General features: G+C 33.7%; 1 protein-coding gene across 1 annotated transcript; it reads left to right on the top strand.

The window, feature by feature from the left end:
• On the top strand, positions 1–20,608 carry LOC132699909 (neuropeptide-like precursor 1). Its single transcript, XM_060666891.1, has 6 exons — positions 1–157; positions 9,499–9,874; positions 9,940–10,197; positions 13,249–13,485; positions 16,081–16,261; positions 18,808–20,608. Exons 1-6 carry the CDS (start codon positions 89–91, stop codon positions 18,956–18,958), a joined length of 1,272 nt encoding a protein of 423 aa, XP_060522874.1. The 5' UTR covers positions 1–88; the 3' UTR covers positions 18,959–20,608.
• The last annotated feature ends 755 nt before the right edge of the window (positions 20,609–21,363 follow it).

Raw genomic sequence — 21,363 nt, 5'->3', positions numbered from 1 at the left:
TTAGTGTGTTACGTGTTGCATCCAGGAGAGCAACAGTGTTTTTGATCGTTTCGGCTTTTTTTTTGCTTTCGGTCGTTAATCGGGTAAAATGGGCGCCGTCAGGAGCTTGAATTTCGCAGTGTGGTACTTGTTCGTTGCCAGTGCCCCGTTTTTTGAGGTAAGTGGCTCTTAAATTATTTCGTCTGTCTGCGAAGTCGTGCAACAAGTTTAATTGCAGATACACGTGATTCTGATTTAAGGTCAAATTTTTTCCGCAATTAGTGCCTCATCCTCATCCTCATAAGTAGTAATTATGCTTCTAGATACGAATGTAGAGTTGTAATTTTTACCTTAAATTCTGTAGGTTTATATTCAGATTTACTAAAGTTACCTGATTGGCAATATTTGCACTAAGTTTGGCTAGGTATATGAAATAGTAGTACAAGTAAATTAGAACGTTATTATTACTTATTATTCAAATGTAAAATAAAAATAGGTAGCAAATCTTACCGATTACATTTAGAATTGTAAATATTTCATCATAACTTAGTGAAATTTAAAAATAATATTTACAAAATGACGACGAAACCATCAGAAGAATATTTTGAAATATGATATAAATAATTGTGAATTGGTAAACACTGAATATTTAAGAAACGTAATCACATATCCACCAATCTTGAAAATATTGATTAGCTATTAATGACTGATGGTTGAGCAAATTATTTATATGAGCTGTTAAAGGCTTTTATAAATAATGACATAAATTTCTGTAAATTACATGGTGTCCCCGTATATTTTGCTTTTCATGTAGAAAAATAAAAATAACACAACTTTTATTTTTCAAGAGGCACAGGCTACTGTAATACCATTTGAAAATGTTCTGAATTGCTGACGTTTTGCCAATCACCCTGTTGGATTCTTCAGAGATCAACTGAAAGTGGCTCTCATTCTGCTCTGTACCTGATTATATACTAGTTGAAGGGGGTGGGCGGAGCTAAAGGAGGGGCATGAACATTTTCTCGGGTGACTGATTCTCGTATTAGTGAACAGGTGAAAAAAATATCAACTAGGCTAAAAGAACATGAAAAAGCCGTAAGGCTACGACAAACAAATTCTTCAGCAGTTACTAAACACAATAAAACTAAAATTCTTGCATGTAATCAATTCTTCTACAAAAAAAACGAGAATCCATAGAAATCTATAAACAATCATACAACCTTAACCGCGACTCAGTTGTTTACCTCTCACTCTCCTTTGCACCTCAAACAGTATATAAGCAGGTGCAGAATAGAATAGCAGCCAGTACCACCTATGCCACAAAGAAGCCAATAGAATGATTGGCGAAACGTGAGCAAGTTCGATCCAGGCGGGTTGCAAATAGTCCACCTTTAATTACGTTACTGCTAAAGCTGATGTTACTAATTATTTTAAATTTTAAATAAGCAGCAATGGAGTATTTTAGAAAATTAAAACATTAAAAGCCTCCTGGATCTTGTTGTATCTTAGGTACATGAGGCCATGTTATGGCAACAGCTTTAGTTCTAAATATTTTCTCGTATCTAGAACGACAAAGAAAATCATTTCTAAAGACCTTTTTGAGTGAATAAAGGAATTAAAGTTAAATAAATAAACAGTAAATATATTCAAAAACAAAATCTGGAATACAAAGAACTAAAGAAAGACCATACTCACAATTAGGTGCACGAGCAGATTCTAAATTTTGAAAGGACTATACAAACCCTATATTTATCGCCCTAGCACCTACATTTAAAAATGTGTTTTTCCTACTCTGAAAAGTATAAGCTGACATGTTTTAAAGCAGGATAATAGTATATTATTCAATTGGTTTTATAAAAGCCATCTTAGCCAATAGTAACTGAAGAAGTTTATCAAAATTTTGCATACTATGTTTTTTTCACGCACATTTTTGCAAAGCAGCACCCCTACAATCACTGGGTTCAGTTCCAGATCCAGATAAAAATACCACGTGTGGCTAAAATCTACTGAATCCCGTGGTAAAGTACTTTTCATTTATACCGTGAGGAGGTTCAGAAAACGTCAGTATACTCCAGTCAGAGCAGTTGTGCAGTTACGTCACCTATAGTGACGTATTCAAAAATGATCCGTATGTCTTAGCTATATTGCTAGCACAACCATGGATGTTAATTTACGACATCCAGTAATGAACTAGATAAAGATGTTATGTTATAACATCACTGCACAATTGCTGTGGCTGAAATTCAGAAAGCCTGAAATATGTCGCGAAAGTTTTGTCTGAGGCTCAATACTGTAGCAAACGGGAACAAAGGAACTTCGTGTTGTCACGAAAAAAAAAACTCATTCTAGTGATTACATAATTAGACTTTCCAAAGATTTGATTTGATTTGTATTTTTGAATCTCTAGATCCAATAGTTTTCCAGATGTGATCGTTGACCACCCTTAACGAAACATCCTGTACTTATACTTTAGACAATTTAAATGGGAACTTTATGTCAAGTGTTAAGTGTTATTTATACCCAAATATTGGTTAGTACATCAATATGCATTTGACTTTGAGGCGTTGGGAGTTGCTTAAATTGATGAGAATAGAAAGTTTGCAGCAGCAACAGCAATTCGAACCTTTTTCAGTTTTTAATGACATTGAATAAATTAGGTTACTTAATTTCAAATTAATAATGGAGTTAATATCTTGGACACAAAAACGTATAGGGAGAAGAAAACGTTTTCCTTGAAAGCAAACGGTGATATCGAGTGAACCGAAGAGCCGTAATTGAATGGGGATTTGGAATTTGTTCGACGCGGAAAAAGGGGAAGAAATACGACCGCCAACGTCGTGACAATTCCCTTATTTCTATTGTTTGCAATATCCATGAATATCAAAGTCTTTTGCAAGATTGCAAGCACTTTAAGTTATCGAGTGGCGAGACGAGCGAACGAAATGAACGATAATATGCTCTTTTTGTGCAAAGCTTTGTATTTGAGCGTTGTTTTGTTTGTTGTTTACGTTGGGTTCCGGATGTAACGTTAAGGCAAAACATCGATGGAAGTTATCGTTTCGCTTTGTCGAGCGATCAAAAGCCACGCAGTTGCTTTATCGGGTTTTAGTATAATGAATTATTAATTATTTAATAAATAAATAAAATCAAATATTTGATTATTCATAGTTAATGATTGTATATCCAATATCCACAGGCATACGAATATCTAACTCTCCTGGCGTATTATGAATGTATATTTATAATTAATAAAAGTCGAGTTAGGTAGTTGGATTTTAAAGTTTACTTTTACTTACAACAACGTTGAATTGACAAAATTGCTTTTCACTTTACCCTGTGTTGCCCATAAAGTAGTTGTACCTTAGCGATTTATAATATTCTGCTGAACAAATGTTTAGAAAATTATTTTAATTTAATTATTAAATTAATGATTATAGACTTTATAAAATTATACTGTTTCCATTAACTCCACAACAGTTTGCTTATCATTGTTCTTTTTTACTGCACTGTTTGTTTTTAAGCATTGGTTTTCGTTAACTGTTCTTCTTAAGTGATTGCTTGGTTAAGCTGGACTATTGAATAAATAAACTAAACATATTATTAATTGTTCTGAAAAAAAATTATCGAAGGCTTGTAAAACAAGTGACGACCGTAGTTTTGGATACATTTTTGCAAAACAACGTGTGGCTCGGATCCGTGGTAAAGTGACGCTTGCCGCACGTTAGATCGGTGTATAATTGCGTATTTTACAGAACTCAACAAAACTTTACCCTTACTTAAAATCGTCGTTCGTGAACGAACGTAGTCGAATATGAAGAATTCTGCTCGTGCCCTACCCCAAACATAACCTAAAATTCAAATTTTTCCGCCAAAGTGGCTTACAACCGACACTACTATACAGATTGCCCCATAATATTCGAAACTTATGGGATTTTTTTAGTTTTACCGCACGGCTTGAATTTTGACGTTTATCAATATCATGTCAGTGAATGTATTCGTGTTGTTTTGCGAAAATGTACCCAAAAACTAACGGTCGTAGAATAAGTATAGTATGCAACACGTTCGGTAAACTTTTTAACTCACTCGTTTATTAAAAACTCGCTCCGCTGCACTCCGCTCGTGTTAAATAAACTCGTGAGTCAAATGCCATTTACCGCACTTGTTGCATAATATACTATTCTAAAGAAGCCAAAATGTGCTCAAAAACTAACGGTCGTAGAAAAAGTATAGTATGCAACACGTTTGGTAAACTTCTTAAGTCACTCGTTTACTAAGCACTCGCTTCGCTGCGCTCCGCATAATTTTTAAAATGTTTTTTCATCTAATTTGCCGCCATTATGCCAAATTGTGGTTCAAAAATGTATTTATTTATTTATTTTATTAGTTCAGCTTACAGACCAATAACAAGTTGCGTCCGTTCAATTAAAATTACATTTTTGTTTACATTTTGTAAACAATTTGTCTCTTTTACTTTGGTATTGATTATAAGTAACCATTATCATGACTGGAGATTTCAACGGGTAATTAAGTCTAGGTGTGCTTTTATTTTGGGGCACTTAAGTATACCGAACTTAATGCTGCGTTGTCCAAGGCTAGGTTATTAATGATTTAAAAAAAATACAGCAACTAAGTCATGACTCTTTTGTTGTGCAGTGACATTTTATAAAGCTCTAAGTTGTTGGCATAGCTATTATATTCTCTTTTTAGAAAATAGTTGTTAAATTAAAGGAATTTCTTTTGAATCAATCATCTGTATTTATAAATTTGAAAAAATTCGACCAAATTATGCTACCTTATTCAAGCTTCGACTGCATTAGACTATAATAAAGTACTTCTTCCGATTTGATTTTCTTTGCATTTCTAATTAAGAAACCCAATATTTCTATATGTCTCTCTTAGTATTCTTAAAATTTGCATTGAGGGTTAATTTGGTGTAACGAAAAGGTGGTAACTGATTTAATAATAACATTGTTCAATTTGTGTTTTAAAAAAGTGGTCTTTTTACTTATGTATTTGCCATAAGAGTTACACTTGATCTTAAAATCAAACAAACCATGATTTGACCACCTTAGCAAATTATTAACAACTTGCAATAACCTATCATCATTTTCAGTCTCTATTTCTCTGTATATTTTTATGTCATCCGCATACAGCAAAATATTTGAATCCTTGATACTTTGTTCTATGTCATTTATAAATAATAGAAATAACAAATAAAAAGATTTCCTGCACGGTACGTGGAGCTAAGTGTAATCATACGTGTCAACCATTTCAAGTAGAATTGTAACAAAGTCATTACGCCAAACCATAAAATAAATTTAAAAACTATCCGGCGTTTTTAAAACCCGTTCGGGACGTACGTCGTAAATATAAACGCAAATTAATCCGCTTTTGAGCGCAACATGTGGCCCGATGCCGCCGAGCGGAATTTTAATTACGCCATTTTGCTTGAAAAAAGCTTCGCTCTATGGATATAATGGTGTATAAAACTTGCATTAATTCTCGCCCTAAATTCAAGACCTTTTTATCCTTTTTAATTAGCGTCGGATAAACGTTTACGATGTATTCGCGTGTCGTTTAAGTTAAAGAAGATTATTTAATATAATTAATTTTTCTTACACCGGGTAGAGTTCAGCATAATTTTCTAGGTAAATCCTAAATCGATTTTGCCATTTTTTCGTAGTCCTCAAAACCTTTGTTTAAGGAAAAAGTAATTTGAAACTAATAAATAGTTTCAGTTATGAGTAAGTGAATCATAAAGAATTGTATATTGTTCCGTCACGCGCGGAAATGAAAATTGTCAATAAATAATAATAATACACTGCGTCTGTTAAAAGTTTACAAATTTTTCTAATGCCAACAACTTTTTCTTATCTACAGGATGTCGCACGACATGACTGCTATAGTTTGGGAGTGTGTCGTTGAGGTGATTTCAAGTTAAAAATGTCAAATGAACATATCCCGGAACGCTATTCTAACTGAGCTACAAGCATTTGAAATTCTAAAGACCATTTAAAAGAAACCACTTTATTTTTAATTGCATTATTTTTTATTTATTTATATTTTATTTTGTTGAATTAGTTGCTCAAAAGGTCCACCCAATGGCTGTATACATAGTCCAGCTCTTCGTAGAATTGAAGTGGTAGCTCTGCTAATAGTCTCACGATTAGCACGAATAATTTCTGCTGCGTCCATAATTCTAGCTGCCAGTTGTTCTCTGTTTTCAATACTTTCTGCATAAAGTATAGTTTTTAATCTTTCCTATAAAAAGTAATTTAAGTTGCTGAACCTCTTCCAATCCACCTGTTTTTATCATTTTGATTAGGAAATTCTGTTACTTGTCGGCCAAAGTGAGAAGGTGCACCATCGTGCTGAATCCACATTCGTTGTCTTATCCATCCTGTAATCCAGTAATATTGATCATCCTTTTCAACGAAACGTAAATAACGAATATCCTTCAGACCACGTTCTTCAATTGTAAGCGGTCAATTATGCGGCGGTCATCAATAATGCCACGTCAAATATTTGCCGAAAATCTATCTTGAAAATTTTCTTTTCTTTAGTTTTTTCTTTTTCTTAGTTTATCGTGGATTTTCAAATGCCCAACAATGTGAATTCCTGGTGTTGTTGATACCGTTTCGGGTGAATGAGGTTTCATCACCAAATAATATTATCCGATATATCGTTTGATTTCTCAATATCTAACGACCAAATTCAAATCTTGAAGCGTAGTCTTCAGGTTTTAAAGCTTGTATACGTAAGATATGGTACGGGTACAAACCGAATTTGTGAAAGTTCTTCATACTTTCATCCGGCCTTCGTTAGGTGCGTTACCTATTCTTTGGACACTAGTAGAAGGTCGAGCGTCAATCGTATTAAGTATTACAAGTTCTTCTTGAACGGGACGTTCAGAAGTAGCTGTAGGAGACTTGCCTGTTTCTCTCAAACATCGATAGACATTCTACAAGGCACTTTACGAGTGGAACGATCAACTGCTGCTCATTAAAATTAATTTAATTGATAAGATTCAGAGCCGCCTTGACTAGAACGTAATACTGGAGCAACTACTTCAATAAAACGGTTTCTTTTTAAATGGTCTTTAAAATTTCAAATGGTTGTAGCTCAATTAGAATAGCTTTTCGGGTATATGTTCATTTGACATTTTTTACTTGAAGTCACCCCAGGCACACATTCCCAAGCTATAGCAGTCAGGCCGTGGAACACCCTGTATATAGCTCTACATTTTGCTATTATTATGTTGTTTATCTCTCTTATTCTTTCCTATTTCACATTTAACTATTGCTTTAGTAATTCTTCTCTCGACGACATGACATATACTTTACGCGTTGCAGAAAGAATTACCCTTTTAGCCCCCAGAATATACGTTTAAAGGAGCCATCCATAACCACAAATGACATATATGATACATGAATAACATGAACATGACGAATCATAGGAGCTTTTAAGTTATAGTGAAGATTGCTTTTAAAATAAATAATTAGTTGGCAATGGTGTATGATATTCTTGGTTTTAAAAAATATTGACATTGCATATTAGATTTCGCAAAATTTGCATATAGCATTTATAATATTTCTTTAAAATATCATATATAATAAATATCAGTTACCTTTTGGTAAATATCAATGTACATTGTTGAGAGCTATATTAATTTAACAATTTAAAATTAAAAATATAGTAGATAATATGACTTTTCATATCTCAAAAAAATCGGAAAATAATTAATTACGCGTGAATGCACCCGCTAAATTTTCGAAAACTTTAAAACCTCTAAAACCTTATATAACTAAGGCGAAATTTGTTTTGTGGACCTTGCCTATTCTCTTTATGTTTATAAACCTATCCTAATTCTGTAATATATTGCGTCGGCCTCCGATAATAAGCCATTCAGTCATTAGAATAATATACTATTTATTGAATTGAATTGAAAAATAGACCTTTTGATTCAAGTGCTAGTGATTTTTGAAATATATTCGCGTGTCCTAATACTTTTGGATTCATTGTTTGTAAATTTTTTTATTCTTGGGCCCAAATGGCATTCATTAAGCATGTTAAGTATCTACATCAATAATTATATCTTTTTTTCTTCTAATATTAACTGCTAACTTAAAACATAATACACATCTATCACCCGTTGGGAGAAAGGAAACAGAATAAGATACTCTAAACGCATTGAAAATTGTTAAGAGAGGTATTAAATTACCAAATTTTAGGTTTAGTTTAATTGTAGGTTTATTTTCATTCTCAAATCTCAATGCAAAATTAATTAGAAATTTGTCAAAATTTTAAAGAATTTAAATTTAAAATTAGACTGACGATTGATTTCCATCATTCGCTCAATATGAATATGAATGTAGTGCGTTCAGATAAATTCTTCATTAACACGGTTGAGTTGTCAATGTGGGACCTGCACCATGTAATACAAACAGCAACTTATCAAAGTGGCCGAACATCGAAAGAGGCATACGTTTCGCCATTTAATTAAACCTATTTGTCTTTTTGATTCCCAAACTTTATTATATTCAATATGGAGTGTTTTTTTTATCACTTAAACACGACTTTCTCAAAATTTAATTAAACCAAATTCTAGCTCCTGAAAATTGCCTTTACCATTGCTGAGCAAATTCAATTGGTATTTAAATTATACAAAGCAAACCCATGCAAAGCGCACGTACTCCAGATGTTAATTAATTAAAATAGGAGCACTTAACCGTGATTACAAGGTCCTGAATTTGTATCTGGGGACTCTGTACCAGACCGTGTCATCTAAATCGAATATTATAATGCCCTTGCTATTGAGTATAATAAATGTGATAATTTATTTCAGTTTTTTTGTTTTAGATTATTTCGACAAGTTAACGCGTAGAAACTTCTGATTGTTACTAGCTGCAACGGTGTATTTTTTGCCATTCTCAAGCTAGCGTGGTGCTAAACAGTATTGAAATTATTGATTTAAGAATAGAAAGAAACGTTATCGGCCCTACCTAATCTAAAAGATACTGAAAAACTGTTAGAAAGCATGACACAATCACCTATATAAAAAAAGATAAAATACTCAAATAATTTGAATTTTATGAACTGCGGTATTGCGAAATTGTAATTTATTACTTTCTTTCAAAGCGCAACTAACAAAGTTATGTTTTCGTTAGATGTCGCAGAGCAAATAGTTAACAAATTGCTTACCGATAACAAATCTTCAAACCCTTAAGTTGAAACTTCTGCATTTTGTTGTTTGGAACTAAACTACAATGTTTGTAACATTATTGTTGGAAACTATTAAGCGTTTCGGGAATAAGGGCGGAAACTTTGGAAACTCTATAGAAATTAGGTGCTTTCTCGGACCTTAATGATTTAATTGGCGTTTATCGGAAAGTCAAGTATCACGTCTCTTTCTCCGTTCTGTTTAGGTCGAGACTAGCTAATTAGTCTCTTCTATACAATGCTCTCCGCGTTTTGTTTATCCATTTTGACGCCAATCTATATATTTACATTTAATTTCAGGTAAAAACTGATGGCTCGTGTGACATTGAAGTGACCGAGACTCTTCGCACTCTACTGAATCCGCAAGAGAATGACTCCATGCAAGTGCAAGCACTGCGCCGACAACTGCTACGAAAATTTCAAGAGGCGTTAGACTTTGCCGAACTGGAGGACGACCGAAATTATAAACGAAACTTGGCATCATTGGCTGCTTGGAACAATCTACCCGACGAACATAAGCGTAATCTTGAAGCATTAGCTCGTTCTGGCACTTGGTACAAAACATTGCCCGATACGCTCCAATCTGATGATACCAACTACAAAAGGAGTATCGCCAACCTGGCAAAAAATGGCCAGCTTCCCTTAATGTTTCTTCAACACGACAACCAGAAGCGTGGTAAGTAACTTAGTATAGATTTGAATGGAAGAAAATTAGACTTAAATACATCTCGTTCGTTTCAGGTATAGAAGCTTTAGCCAGAAATGGCGACTTACTAAGACGTCAGAATTTCCGGGACATCAGGGATACGTCGGAGGATTTCTACGACAAGAGGAACCTGGGCAGCCTGATGAGGAACTATAATTACCCTATAGGGGGAGGATTTGGAAAGAGGTCAGTTAGTAGTTTGGCCAGATTGGGAGAGCTTCCGTATTATCCAAAGAGGAACATCCAGTCATTGGCTAGAGATAGACAAATTATTGGAAAACGAGACACCGTTGGTGAGTCGATGATTTATTACAAGTAGTTTTATCGATAGATTTTTATGTAAAAAGAGCGCTGTAAAATAAAAACTGATATCCAGCAAATAGGTAGACTGTTTGTATCCATCCTTTGAGTGCCTATTATTTAGATATTGAAGATATTATATATTACTCAACGCTTCTCGATAAATAAGATTTTATTTTTTAATGAAGGCAATATACATTAAAATGTGGACAGGCGACATATTCGTCAGTCTGTCAGTCAACTTCAACTAAAATTACCCGTTACTGGAGCAACACGAAAAATAAAAAACATATGGAAGTTACAAGATCAGGTAGAACTTCAGTCAAAGCATGGTGCGCCATTTGGTGGTTCAGAATAATAGGTCCAGTATTTTTTGATCAGAATTTTAATTCCCAAGTCTACTTAGAGCTTTCGTCCCTTGGTTGAAAATGAAGTGCTTGAAAGGGAACAACGAAATTTAATTTGGCAGCAAAATGGCGCTCCTTATCACAGAAATGAAGAAATTAGCACTTATTTAAATGCACACTATAAATGAATTGGAGAGAATGGTAGTTACGCCTGGCCTCCAAGGAGCCCCGACTTAACTCCCCTAGATTTTTTTCTGTGCGGTACACTTAATGGTTTAGTTTACAAACACAAAACGTAAACTACTGAGGAACTTAAACGCCGGATAAGAGAAGATATCGGATATTTAAATGGGACTGAATCTTTTAGAAATGCCATCATGTATCGAGAAATCCTTTATTCCACTTGTATTGCTCAATGTGGAGGGCATATTGAACAACTGTTACAATAATTATTATCCTTTGTAACCTATTATTTTTTTATTGATCGTTCGTTAATAAAATATTCACCAACGTTATCGCGTATCCTTGGTCTTATTCTGTATGCATACATGCATTTACAAAATCTTTGGATCTTCATAAGCGCATCGGCAAGATTAAGGTCAACTAGAAAATGGAAAATCAGCAGTACTGTAGCACTTGTTTTATTAAAACGCCGTCATAAGCCACAAACTAAACTTATATGACAATAGCATTTTATTTGTGAGAGACAAATGTTTAGAAGCAAATATATAAAATTGCCTTAATTTTGAATGCTAGATACAACAAGATTATAAAAATAGGTAGTTAGGTTAAATAGGTTAAAAACCGTTTTTTGGCGTTTTTTTTTAATTCCATTTTTAATCTTATTTTTCGCGTACCCTGCGTTACTAAGTATGAATTTTCTTATGACACCCGTTATTCGAGCCCGTTATTCGAGTCTTCAACAAAATTTACTCCAGTGAAAAAAAAATGCCTCCGAATGAAGAAATTGGCAGAAACTTTACGTCTTGCAAACGTCGCCTTTTGGCATAAAAAATTAAAAATGTCAAAAACGGTTAGACTCAGGTATAGGGCAAAATGAAATAATATACCAGGTGTTCCATTTAAAATAAGAAAGTTGATATCCTCCCACGAAAAATTAAACATCCTCTAAATAGAAAATTTAAATAAATTAAAGGTTTGTAATACCTCAATTAACTTTTGTATTTAACTTTTGATTCAATCCCCTTCTGTTTCTGGGATAAGGTAGTGTCCCAAGATAATTGGCCCACCCTGTATATTTCTAAAACACACGCTACCATACCTATAAGTTTTCGCTGAAAAAATTTTCAACTTCTATAAATGTGAAAGTCGGCAACAAAATCAAAATTTAAACGTTAATAACATGCTGTTGACAAAACTGAAAAAAATACTAACACTCTACTTTATGGAGATTAAGAAATTTAATTTCTATGGATTTATTGAGTGTATATTATTTTGCCTAAATTATTGCATAAGTATGTTGGGGAAACTCATCACATTCCGGAGAAGTTATTAAGATTGCAGAAGGGAATAATAACTTCAACTATTTTGTGATATGGGAATGCTAATTCTGTCTGGCATTTTTATTTATAATTGAGTGTTAATTGCTAAATGAAATCCCCGTTACTATGAGCCACTTCAAAATCCTAATTCGCATCAACGGTTAAGGAGCAATTTTGATTAAAAAAAAATCCCTGACAATAGTCCGGTTGTTTTGTCGATAATTTTTTTTAATTATTTGCCTATTTCACTGAAACAGTGTTTGTAATATATTGTTTATATTTTATACTATCCGATACCCGAAATCAAGTCTACGAAAATAAATTTCAATTGATTTGATTTTCACAGCACGTTAAGCTTTAAATGTTGTAATTTCTAATCCTTCGTATGTCTTATGGTTTCCAATACCCTATGATAGACGTCCTTATCTTGGAGACACTGTATGTAAAATGCGCTGAAAATTATAAATATATAATTATAATTACTATAATTGAAGCAATATTTTAGTTATTATAAAAAATAGACCTATGGTTTTCGACAGTATTTTAAAATAACACCACATAAATGTTTATTTATTGCCAACAGAATATCAAATTTATGTTGGTAATGAACATAAAATTACCTAAACTATAATTTTTACTTATTGCTGGCTTGAAAGTGTCCTTGTGATGTCTCTCATTCGATTTATGATATTTTTTATTATAAACGCATAATCCACACGCATCATTACGAACATTTATATATGCCGGTAACCACGAAAATAGCAATTTTGTTGTTAAAGTAGTTATTTTTTTTCTTCAAAAACCTTGACCGTATATCCGTTTAGTCAAAGTTTGGCTTGGGATTAGGCCTCAAATTAACTTTCTTTTTTATTTTTATCACTCAATAGAATGTTTTAGAATCTTTTCATTTTGTGTTGTTGGTTGCATATATATGACATACACATTTTATTTGGTTCCTTACCATTGCTGAATTAGTTGAGTGGGAGTAGTCATCATTACAGGCTAGTTTTTCAAAAATAATATTTTCCTCTTTTTGCCGATAATATTTATTTGGTTCTCTAATGCTATACCATTAGTATCATTAAAATCCTCCTCGTCAAAACAGCAGATATTTTTCCGTATTCGCAGCCAAATAAGCCATAACTGAACGGACACTTAACCAATGTTCGCAATTCCGCACGACGTTCGTTTCCAGATAACTTCCAGGATTCCTCGAAAGACGGTTCCGAGAAACGCAACATCCAGTCGATCAAAGCCCAATACAAACAGAGCAGCCGGAACAAACGACAGGCCGATCTCTCCTACTTCGACGACAATAATGGCAGTGACGTGTTTGGGATGTATCAAACCGGAAAGCCATACGATTACGACGATCTCCTTCAGGATCTGACGATGGGCGACGTCTATTCGGTCGAGGGTAAACGGTTTTTGGGTGAGTAAAAATAGATTTGTGTTGAGCTGGGAAAGCTTTGGGGAAGGATTCGGACATAAATGAATGGAAAAGAATAAATATCGCAGCATCCGGGGTTTGAGGGTATACGATTCAAAGGATGTATCGGACTACATTTTGGTTAACCCTATTAATTTCAAGCGAATGAATAAATTTGCTGATGTAATGCACCTTTTGTCTACGCACATGCGTTGTAGATCCATATGCAGGGTGGATCAACCAAGATTACGCCGAAACACCTTTTTGTTTCGTTAAGTTCGTTAAGTTACTAAGAATATACCGTGCATGTAAACACTGCGACCTGTAATTTTTTTGAGAAACTAGAAGAAGTTATGACAATACTTAGTAAGATTTAGGTGTCACCATGTTTATTGGAAAATCCGGTAAGTTGTGAAGTGAGAAATCGCCAAGGACTGTTGAATATAACCTTTTTATTAAAAAAAACAGTATTGGTCCGAAGAAAATATAGAAATATAGAATAATTTCAGAAGTTAATAGGAGAGATTTTAGCTAACAGCAAATGTGCTTATCTATACGAAACGTTAAAAATAAGAAATGAAAAAAGTCAGTTAACGGTTTAAACTTAAAAAATGTATTAGGTAGACGAACAAACAAAACTGGTCTTGTCTAAATGGAATCTTAATTAATATAATAAATAAATGAATTAAGTAAATCAATAATAATAATTCGATCCGTGTTTCGACAAGTATCAGATCGATTTATTGAACGCATTACATTTTGAAATACATACTAGCAAAAACGAAAATAATCTTTTTCAAACTGAATATACAAATGCAAATGAAATATTCCTTAACCATTATATGTCTCATAAAATTTTTCGTATTCATATTGTAAAAATCGTAACCAAAAACTCGCAAAACATAAAAGTGACATATTTTATAGGTTGGTATTTTTTTCGCATTGATTTTAATGTTTTATGTTTCTAAAAACTAGTCCAGAATATATGCCTTGTTTCTAAACAATGTATATTTATAAATATATGGACTACAAAGACGGTCTCGCACTTACTAAATACATGAATAAAAATGAAAAGTTAGCGCGCCAGAAACTATTGCCGAAAATTAAGTTTCAGTTTGCAATAAATACCATTTTCCTGCTATTGGACCGTGGTCTGTTGGTTTTTCTTCGTCGCATTACGACTTACGCTTCATTTACGATGACTGGCGCATTAGCATCTGGAAGCTTTCGTAGAAAATCCGTAGCCAACCGTCCAACAACCGTCATTTTTGCTTAATAACAAGCGGGGATATGTGTACTGTGTACAATGTTTCTGAACAATGGTTCAAACGCCCCCTATACCTCCAGAAAAGTATAAATTGTAAATGCTAAAAATGTATTTAAATTATTTGCTTCGTTTACCATTTTGTGATAAATTTCGCCTTGGAAATTATTAAATTTTAATTTATACTTTTCTCCGGAAAACTTTACAAAGGGACGTAAATCATGTAATTTAGCCGTATTACGTTTAATCTCATCTTTTGTACATGGACTTTCTTATTGCGTATTACTTATAAAAGAACCTGTTTGTTGTGCATTAAAATTTTAATATCAGAAACGCGGACAGGAAGTATTTTTGATGAAAATCCGGATAAGTTTTTTGTGGTCAGGACGTAATCTCGTCGGATACAAATTTCTGTTTCTGATACTGGAATAATCATGATGATCGTGATAGAACTTGTTTCTCGAGAACACAATTATATTTTTGAGAAAATTCTTAAACTCGAACTGAATTCATTTATTTGTTTACTTTGATAAGTTCACTTTATAAGTATTATTTCCGGAAGATTATAAGTATAGGAATCAGAAGTAGTAGCACTACCAGCCTGATGTTTAAATACGTGTAAGTGATAAATATAAATGGAGTTACAGCCTAGTTCTCATCAAACCGCTACATAGTCTACATAGCTAAATTTCTACTGTTGATAGCATAGTGTTTTATAAAACGGCGTCACAATTTCCAGTGTGGATGATTTGGGAAAGGACTTCTCGCCGAATCTATCCTGGACAAAAAGTTTGAAAATCCGTCTATGCTATTTTAATTTTAGCTTAGTATTTCATTTTCTCTCAGTGCAGGCCTTAACATACATTAAACAAACAACAAAACTGATAGCAAAAAATGCAACCAACAGGAATTTGATAGAATTAAAATTCCCACATCCATGCTTTATATAAATCACATGACTGAACCAACCAAGATAACGTCTAATTTTTTAAATTGCACAATTAATCTATTTTTATCAAGTTTTATTACTACTACATGAGTTGGTGCATCTTCAGTAATTCATTGCAATATTGCAAGCAAAAGATTTTACAAGTTACGTTGGACATACTGTAGATCCTCCAGTTCCTTGTTGGTGCGGATTCTATATCGTCCACTATTCGGGCAAATATTTTCCGGTGGAGAAGTTGTCCATTTAACATCCAGGCTAGGCTAGGCTAGGCTAGTGGATACCGATACAGATATGCAACATTAGTAAAACATATGTTAAAAATATTCACGATCAAGATGTATTAACAAAGTTGCACTGTACTGTTACGTTTTACCTCCGCAAACAGGCTCGTTGGCAAAATCTGGCTGGCTCAGAACACCGGATCGAGACAGTCCATTTGCTTCTCAGCCAGAGAAGCGCCATGTCGCTGCTCTAGCTAGGTTGGGATGGTTGCCATCGTACAGATCGGTACGAAGGTATACCAGATCTGGTCGATCGACTGGCCTGTCTAATGACGATATGTGCAGGTTGGGTTCTGTGTTTTTGATGTTTCAAGTAGACTATGCAGGATAGCACACTAGCGGATTGAGTGTTTTCTTTTTGTATCTAGTCTCTAGATCAAGTAGTTTAGTATTTAATATTCGTAAGTGGTAAGTATAAAAGGACTGATTGTTACCGTAGCGTTAGGCCCTAGGCACACGGACGGTGGAGCAAAACCCCAGGAAATTTTGTCAATTTCTTCACCGACCGATATTAAATTTCGACGGCGTAATGATTATCAGATGACCTGTTACCTATACCTGTGAAAAAGAAGACGTTAGGATTATCGCTTTTTGTATGTGTCAATTGTTGTTAAGTAGAGAATCGCAGAGAATCATTAGAGAGATATCATTCTATCAATTCTATGTAAAATATAAATTGGTTTATCCAGTGGTTACATATTTTTAATGGTCGTTGGACGTCAATATTAGGAAATGGGCCTCATGGTCAACTGTTCTAGAATTACATAATAGCATTCTATATTTGGATAATCTGGTGCTGTGGTGGGTAAAAACTTCAACGCCGGTGGCACAAAACTTAAATTTTCTTCATTATCTAAACAACTAGACACATTTTGTATAATTAAATACGCAAAACATTCAATGTTTTAAATGTTTATTATACATAACTTAATAAAATTAGTTATGGTTTTATCTATCATTTCAAGCAGAAATGTATGGTGATCCCAAATTAAATTTATGAGCAGTGCCTTCCTGCGAGAGGAAATAAGTTTCTTCCACAAACACTACTAACTTGAATACAACTTTTGGGTATCGTGATATACAGAGTGTTCGGAAATTGAGTTCGAAAACTTGGAGGAAAGATTCAACGTGGTAAATTAATGGTAGTAAGTGAAGTAACAAAAATTGGATATCGTAATATTTTCCGAGTTATAGCTTGTGAAATTTATTATTTTTTTATTTCATTTTTAACGCAGTGGTATTGCGTTGTGTTGCGAAATCTGTCCCTAGAGAGCACTTTACTTAGAACATTTTTTCCTTGTATTTTATTTATTTAAACTGATATTGAAAAATATAACAGATTGCTTTAAGTAGAATTACAAATTCTCAAAAATTGTTAATCTTGTTTTGAGACGATGAGTGTTATCGTTTAGCCACAAATCGACTTCTCGACCGGAATTCCCCGCACTTCTAATTTACCATGCTGGATATCGCGATATACATTTCTGTTACGAAAAAGCAAATGGAAATGCAGCGCCAGCATTATTAACCCGCAGGCGACGTGCACCAAATTTTTCAAAAAACTATGCTACAAATTAAAAATGTGGCAAAATGGCGTAAGGCAACGCAATAACGTGTTTAATTTAAGTATCATAAATACATTTAACATTTTTGAAAGTAAAAAATTATTAATAATAATCGGGAATTAAACAATATACAACGCTGATTACAATTTTCAAATGCCCCCCGATTCATATTTCGAAAATTTACAATGCCATCACAACATCACACAGTGAACAAAATAAAATTTAAAAATTGCGGGTATTTTGGAATTTTTCCTAAAATTTGAATTGCATAAAATTACTCTCAGTTGCTCATCACCCGCATACAGTGCTTGAACGCTTTGAACATGAAAGGGCCAAAGATCATTTTCGTGCAACACTTCCCAAACTCTAGAGCAAGCAATTCTTTCCTGAGCAGAAAATTTTATCGTACTCGTTGACGGGTCAGCCATATATATATATATATATATATATATATATATATATATATATATATATATATATATATATATATATATATATATATATAATTTGTTTGAAAACAATGAATTCCCGGTGATTGTTTTCTGCAGCAGTGAAGGAAGTAATATTGTACCGGATATGAAGAATTTGTTTGCTAGAAATTTTTGAAGTAAATACTACAACAGACGAAGAAAGAGAACTAACTCTCAGGTGGTTGATCGATGCAAACTCGATGTCTTCCCGAAATGTGGATTTAAAAAATGCTGCAAATAAAACTGAGGGTTTGTGATTCTGCTTAAGCAATTTGTTCTATTTTGCAATATCAGTCTAAATAAATAAAATACGGGAAAGAAATGTTCTAGGTAAAGTGCCCTCTAGTGACAGATTTCTAAAACACTTTTATTTTGTAACGATGACATTTATTAAATCAGAGCTGTGTGTAAAATACTAGATCATTTAGTTGAGAATTAATTAAAAATAAAATTAAAAAAATTAATTTTGACAAGCTATAACTCGGAAAATATTCCGATTTCGAATTTTTGTTGTTGTTGTTGCCTTACTACCATTATATTGCACGTTGAAATTTTCCTTCAAATTTCCGAATTCAATTTCCGAACACCCTGTATATAATTTGAGACTCCACAGATAGTAACTTGCCAGCGAAGCCCATCTGTAAGTCAGTCTCGCAGAATAATGCTGTAATGAGCATGTTTGTGTCTCTTTTGGCTTCTAGGGAATTGCATCGGTATCAAACATTACTGAAATGTGCGAACCCTTAATAAATAAAAAACTTTAACATTCCACTAATATTTTTGATGGTTTCGACAGGGAGACTCCCGCAAATGGGAAAACCCAAAACTACAGCCATTCCAAAATCACGCAGGTACCATTAGAGAACAAGCGATATCTCCTTCAACCCGCAGTCGACAATATCATCTTGAGAAAAATGTTTACGCATCCAAGAATGACGCTGCATTAAATTTTTAGCATGTAATTGTTTTTGCAGATTTCAGTGAACTATTTAAAAGCAGATCTATAGCAAAATAATATCTGTGGATCTAAAATTTAGTCGTTTAGTATAAAAGTGGTGTAATTTTAATTCTTTTTGTATCGCATTGAACTCAACTCAGAGAACACCCTTACACGGGATGTTTCAACAAACATGCGCGTTAGACTTGATATAAACGTAGATCTGAAGAAGCTTAAATTTGAAGATACGAACAACTTTTTTCTTGGTACGTTTGTTAAAACACTCTGTAGACTATTGAAATCTGCTTTTAAATGCTCATCCGTTTAACATAATCTTAATCAATCTTCCAATTTTTGTGCAGAGTAATTTTCCAGGCTGACAGAATTTGTAGATATCGGATATATTTAAATGCTGCGAAATGAAAACGTCTGTATAGGGTGTTTTATTTATCAGTTATCAAAAAATGCTTTTCCCAGTTTGTGACAAAAACAGTTTCCGTGCTGCTTGCTTGCGAACATATGTGAAATATTGGGCATTTCGACGTCACAAACGAAAATTAAAGGACACAATCAATAAACATCGGTCTGGATTAGATGTGTGGGGATATAAATAGAGTCCACATGCATTGGGTGTAATACCGATGTCCGGACAAAATGCGTGTTATTCGGACGCAAAATTACTATTTAAATAGGGAAGAGTTTATTTTCAATGGGCGGGTCTTAAACCGCTAAAGGACCATTCGTTGTAAAGAACAAAAATAAACATTCTAAAACGTTTGTCAAATCTCAAAAACAATAAAACTTCATTTTGCAAATATTGAGTCAAAAAAAATGTGTGTGTTTCAAGGGTGGGGGGGGTTAATATTGCTCAGGTTTATCTTTTCAGCTACTTCAACATCACCATCGGTGAATGTTAAATATTCCTGTACAACAAGCTGTATATTGGTCCAGTTTTAAACTTGCGCCTCATAGTTGCAAATATCATTAGTCCCCGATATAACTCTGTTTCTTCCTGTAATTTTGAGTCATCTTAATATATTCACATTTAATGATTGTGTACTGAATGTTAAGGTACATGTACCTTAAACCGACTTGACTAGATTTAGATATATTTATCGCAATTCAAATAAGGGGTATAAAAACTTCAAAAGAATAAAGCACCCTATACTCGTTTAGTTAAATTTAATATTTTTGTATCTCCCTTGTAATGCATATCCTTGACCATCTACCATATCCGTTCCCTATATCAACCTTCACTAAGTAAAAAACGATCAAGAATATCTCCTGATACATATGCAATTTAGAGACGTAACATATTAGAAGATAAGGCCAATTGATAAGAGTTAATTATGGACAAGTAATCTCCATGTCCCAAAACGGAATTCGATTTTTGTAAGGCACGATCCACTTGAAACTTCATTTTCAGACAATAACCGATGTTTTGAAGCTTCAGTTTACTTTATCGCTGGACAGCTCTGCGAGATTGTATTGTATTTTCCCAAGGGGCTGGATTTGTAGACAATACTATTGTAAGCTGTGTAAGACAATAGACGGATAATAATTTTATCACAATATGTTAGGTAAACGGACAATAAGTGTTTAATATTAAATGACAATAATGTTATATATTTACCCAGTAAATTTTTTGTCTAAATGTATATTTATGGTGAATAAAAAACAGATTAAATCTGCATGTGTTTTACTCTTATTCTATCCCAAAACCTGAGCGAAAATCTTCAGAAGATTTTGCTGTTGCGGCACTATCGATTTCCTTTCCACTCGTGACTGCGGCGTGAGGCAGCCAGGTTATAACATTCAGAACTTCCAATCCACTATGCTTCCATCTCTTCCCATCCTCCCCTGAAGTGCCTTGTTAGATGACCTCAGATGACTGCCCCGGTGTCGGCAGACTATCCTATCAATTCACCGCAACTGTTTTCGTAGCCTTTTATTCGGCTCGCTGTTCCAGTACATTCTCATCAATACATAATGGTTCAGGAGGAGATTCCGTTCACTTTTTAAATATTCGTGTTCAATCTGTAGCAACCACCACCATCCATCCATCTCTAGATCTCTGCCTGGAATTCTTATAAGAAATTCCCACTCCTGTTTCTACGTTTGTTTTGGACCTACTGCTCTTGCGAGAAAGAAAAATGTTTTTCTCCATACCAAGGCAGTTTTTTGTATTAATTTTGGACTAATCAACTGTAACGACATTTGTGGTTGACTTTTCCAACGTTTTCCGGATATACAGAAATTTCATCTTTTTGAAAATTAGAATATTCGAGGATAGAACTCGAAATTATGGTACAACGTTAATGCCTATTCTTATTTGCTAAATTCGTCCATATCCTTATGGTTCTAGGAATGAATCTGTATTGTTTTTCGCATTTCGTGTAATATTATCGTCATAAA

The sequence above is a fragment of the Cylas formicarius genome, unplaced genomic scaffold (assembly GCF_029955315.1).
Source record: "Cylas formicarius isolate icCylForm1 unplaced genomic scaffold, icCylForm1.1 PGA_scaffold_3__17_contigs__length_32017465, whole genome shotgun sequence".
Classification (NCBI taxonomy): domain Eukaryota; kingdom Metazoa; phylum Arthropoda; class Insecta; order Coleoptera; family Brentidae; genus Cylas; species Cylas formicarius.
This window is presented reverse-complemented; position numbering and strand designations above follow the sequence as displayed.